The 2,792-nt window shown below is 42.2% G+C and overlaps 1 protein-coding gene across 1 annotated transcript in view; it reads right to left on the bottom strand.

Annotated features, from left to right (window-relative positions):
* Nucleotides 1-2,792, bottom strand: part of LOC101864356 (failed axon connections homolog) — a gene marked incomplete at its 5' end in the record, with an annotated part of 7,117 nt that continues 4,325 nt past the window's right edge. The window contains 3 exon segments of the mRNA XM_005090835.3: nucleotides 1-625; nucleotides 1,318-1,434; nucleotides 2,129-2,325. Of these exon segments, the coding sequence (XP_005090892.3) occupies nucleotides 501-625; nucleotides 1,318-1,434; nucleotides 2,129-2,325 (439 nt within the window).

Genomic DNA, 2,792 nt, shown 5'->3' with positions numbered 1-2,792 from the left:
TTTTAGAAAAATGCCTGTTTCTTTGATTTCATTATTTTGACGAGTGCCTGGTTTCCCCACGATGCCTCACATATACACTTAACGGTAGTCTGTCTGAAGCGATAGTTTTTGCAGAATGGCAGCAACTGTTCGTCTGATCGATTTTGCTCCAATTTTAGCAGAACCCAATCCGACCGTCCAAGATCAAATGTGTGTTTGTCTTTCTGGTTCAATGGCATCCACGTATAGCAACAGCCAGTTATAAGGAGAACTCAAAGAATGCAGAAAAAGATTAAATGTTGACCTTATGAGTTCAATAAGCAGAAAAAAGCGCCGTGATATGCAATGACATCACTTGACATTAATAGTCACAGGCGAAGGCGCAAGGTACCGATTAACATTTTTTATTGTTGCTGATGCTTGGTCGCCAAACTTCTCCAGCAAATTTCAGAGTAACTAGTAGTAGAATATTGAACCATTTAACACTGTCTCTGTACAAGATGACCTTGACACAGTTCGCATTATTGTCGACCTTCCAGCAAGGTTCCGCTCAGGGGTGTCTCTTTGCCAGCACTTATGTCATCCCAATCTGGCCACACTAAAGTTTTCACCCTGTCTTTGTATTGAACAAGAGATGGGAAGCGAGCTGTGGAGGAAGAGAAGGATGGAAATGTTATCCCTGGTTTCTTTGGCCCCAGAGTGGGGGTGACGGAGGGAGGGTGGGTGAAAAATGTTAGGCAGCCAATATCGTGGGATAAGAACCTTTTTTTCCTACACGAAGAGCAATCTGTTATTTTCCATTCAAAGCAAAGTAAAAAAGAAAAAAAGCCAGGTTCAGAAAATGATGGACGTGCAGTTCTCTCTGATGGAACTTTGCTGGACTGCGAAGCAGGTGGCCCAGGATCGAATCCCCAGTGGAGGTATTCTTGAACTTGGATAGTTTGAGGAGTCTTAAAGCTCTTAACCCATTACATTTTAGCTCGGTCCTATCGGAGATGGACCTTAAGTTTGGAGGTCTTACTGTGTAGAAAGGAGATTTAACATTTTGTGGTCACTTGGCGCAATAGTGTGCGGTGGAAATTATCCTATGTGCCAGGCCCGAGACGTCTGTTCCAGTCACTCTCTTGGCTGGGTGACCAGAGGGAGTATTTTGAACTGCTGACACTGTGACTGCAAAGTGTTAAATCTATACTACCATGCCATTCCCACATAAATAACAAAATCAAAGGAAGACCTGACTTAAAATCTAGCTCCTTTCCGTTCTTGAAAAAAAGACATTTTTGGAGAGAAAGAAGACAATAGTCATAATAATTTTTTTACTATGTAAGGTATTCTTACCTTCAACGAGTCCATCGAAAAATTCGTCTTTCTGGTGGTAGATGAGCTGGCAGAGAAAGCCAAACACGCAACAGTCGACCTCAGTGATCTCATCACCCATCATGAACTTCTTGTCTCCTGAGAAGAAGGAACGAGATAATAGTAAAATTATGTTCATTGTCACCACCACCACCACCATCATCATCATCATCATCATCATCATCATCATCATCATCATCATCATCATCACCATCATCACCATCATCACCATCATCATCATCATCATCATCATCATCATCATCATCATCATCATCATCATCATCATCATCATCATTCTTCATCATCATCACCATCATCATCATCATCATCATCATTATCACCATCATCAGCACCATCATCATCATCATCATCATCATCATCATCATCATCATCATCATCATCATCACCATCATCAGCACCATCATCATCATCACCATCGTCATCATCATCACCATCATCACCATCATCATCATCATCATCATCAAAACAAGAAGAAGCAATAAATGAAATACAGTCCACTTCTCCACTTCGCTTGTGTTGAACTCACTTGAGTTGATCTTCGGTTAAGTTGATCTTTTTCTCGGTTCCTAGCAGCACCTCTTCTACATTACAGATCCCAAAGGTTTAGTTGAACTTCAGATGAGTTGATCTATTTCCACTCCCCCGACAACATCAACTCATCCGTAGTCAACTGCAATAACTCAACCAACAGATATATCTTTTTTTTTTAGTAGAGGGTTTTACGGCGCTCGCAACAGCATAAAGTCATATGTAGCGATCTGATCAAACTCACCCAGAAAATCCGTTAGCGCCTGCAGATCTTCCAGGACGAAACTTTTCACCTCCGGTCGGCTGTGTCGACTCATTCCCTGCCCCCAAGCCTGATTTCCAAGATTCCTGACCACGAGCCACAGCACAATAGGGGACTTGACGAACATCTTGACCAGTTTCCTTTCTGGATCCCACAACCATCGTAAGCACACAAGAGCCCTGGGGGGAGAAAGTATTTTTAAATATGATTTTAAAAGTTTGATACAAAGCTGTTAGGTCGTTTGGACATTTGGAATCATGAGAGGCGTAGAAACGCAGGTTTTAAAAATACCCTGCAGATAGAGCTATGTTCGCTATCCTAATCTATGATGAGGCACCCACGCACGAATGCAAACACGCATGCATACAAACACGTGTGCACGCACCCATACACACAGTCACACTGAAAAACTTACTGACTCAAATGAAAGTAAAAGTAAAGTACACGTTATAGCCCCCAATAGGAAAACCCTGACCTCGTGTGAAACATTTGAGATCACTGTGAGGAATACAATGGGGTAGCAGTATGCCTTACAGGAACAGGAAAAGGGGCTGTGATCGTTTTTATGCGCGGAGATGTGGAGGTTATACCTTGCCCATACGAAAACAAAAAATATACCCCCCCCCACACACACATATCCATATAT

This window comes from Aplysia californica, unplaced genomic scaffold (assembly GCF_000002075.1).
Source record: "Aplysia californica isolate F4 #8 unplaced genomic scaffold, AplCal3.0 scaffold00022, whole genome shotgun sequence".
NCBI lineage: Eukaryota > Metazoa > Mollusca > Gastropoda > Aplysiida > Aplysiidae > Aplysia > Aplysia californica.
The sequence above is the reverse complement of the archived record's forward strand: the minus strand, read 5'-3'. Positions and strand labels throughout refer to the sequence as shown.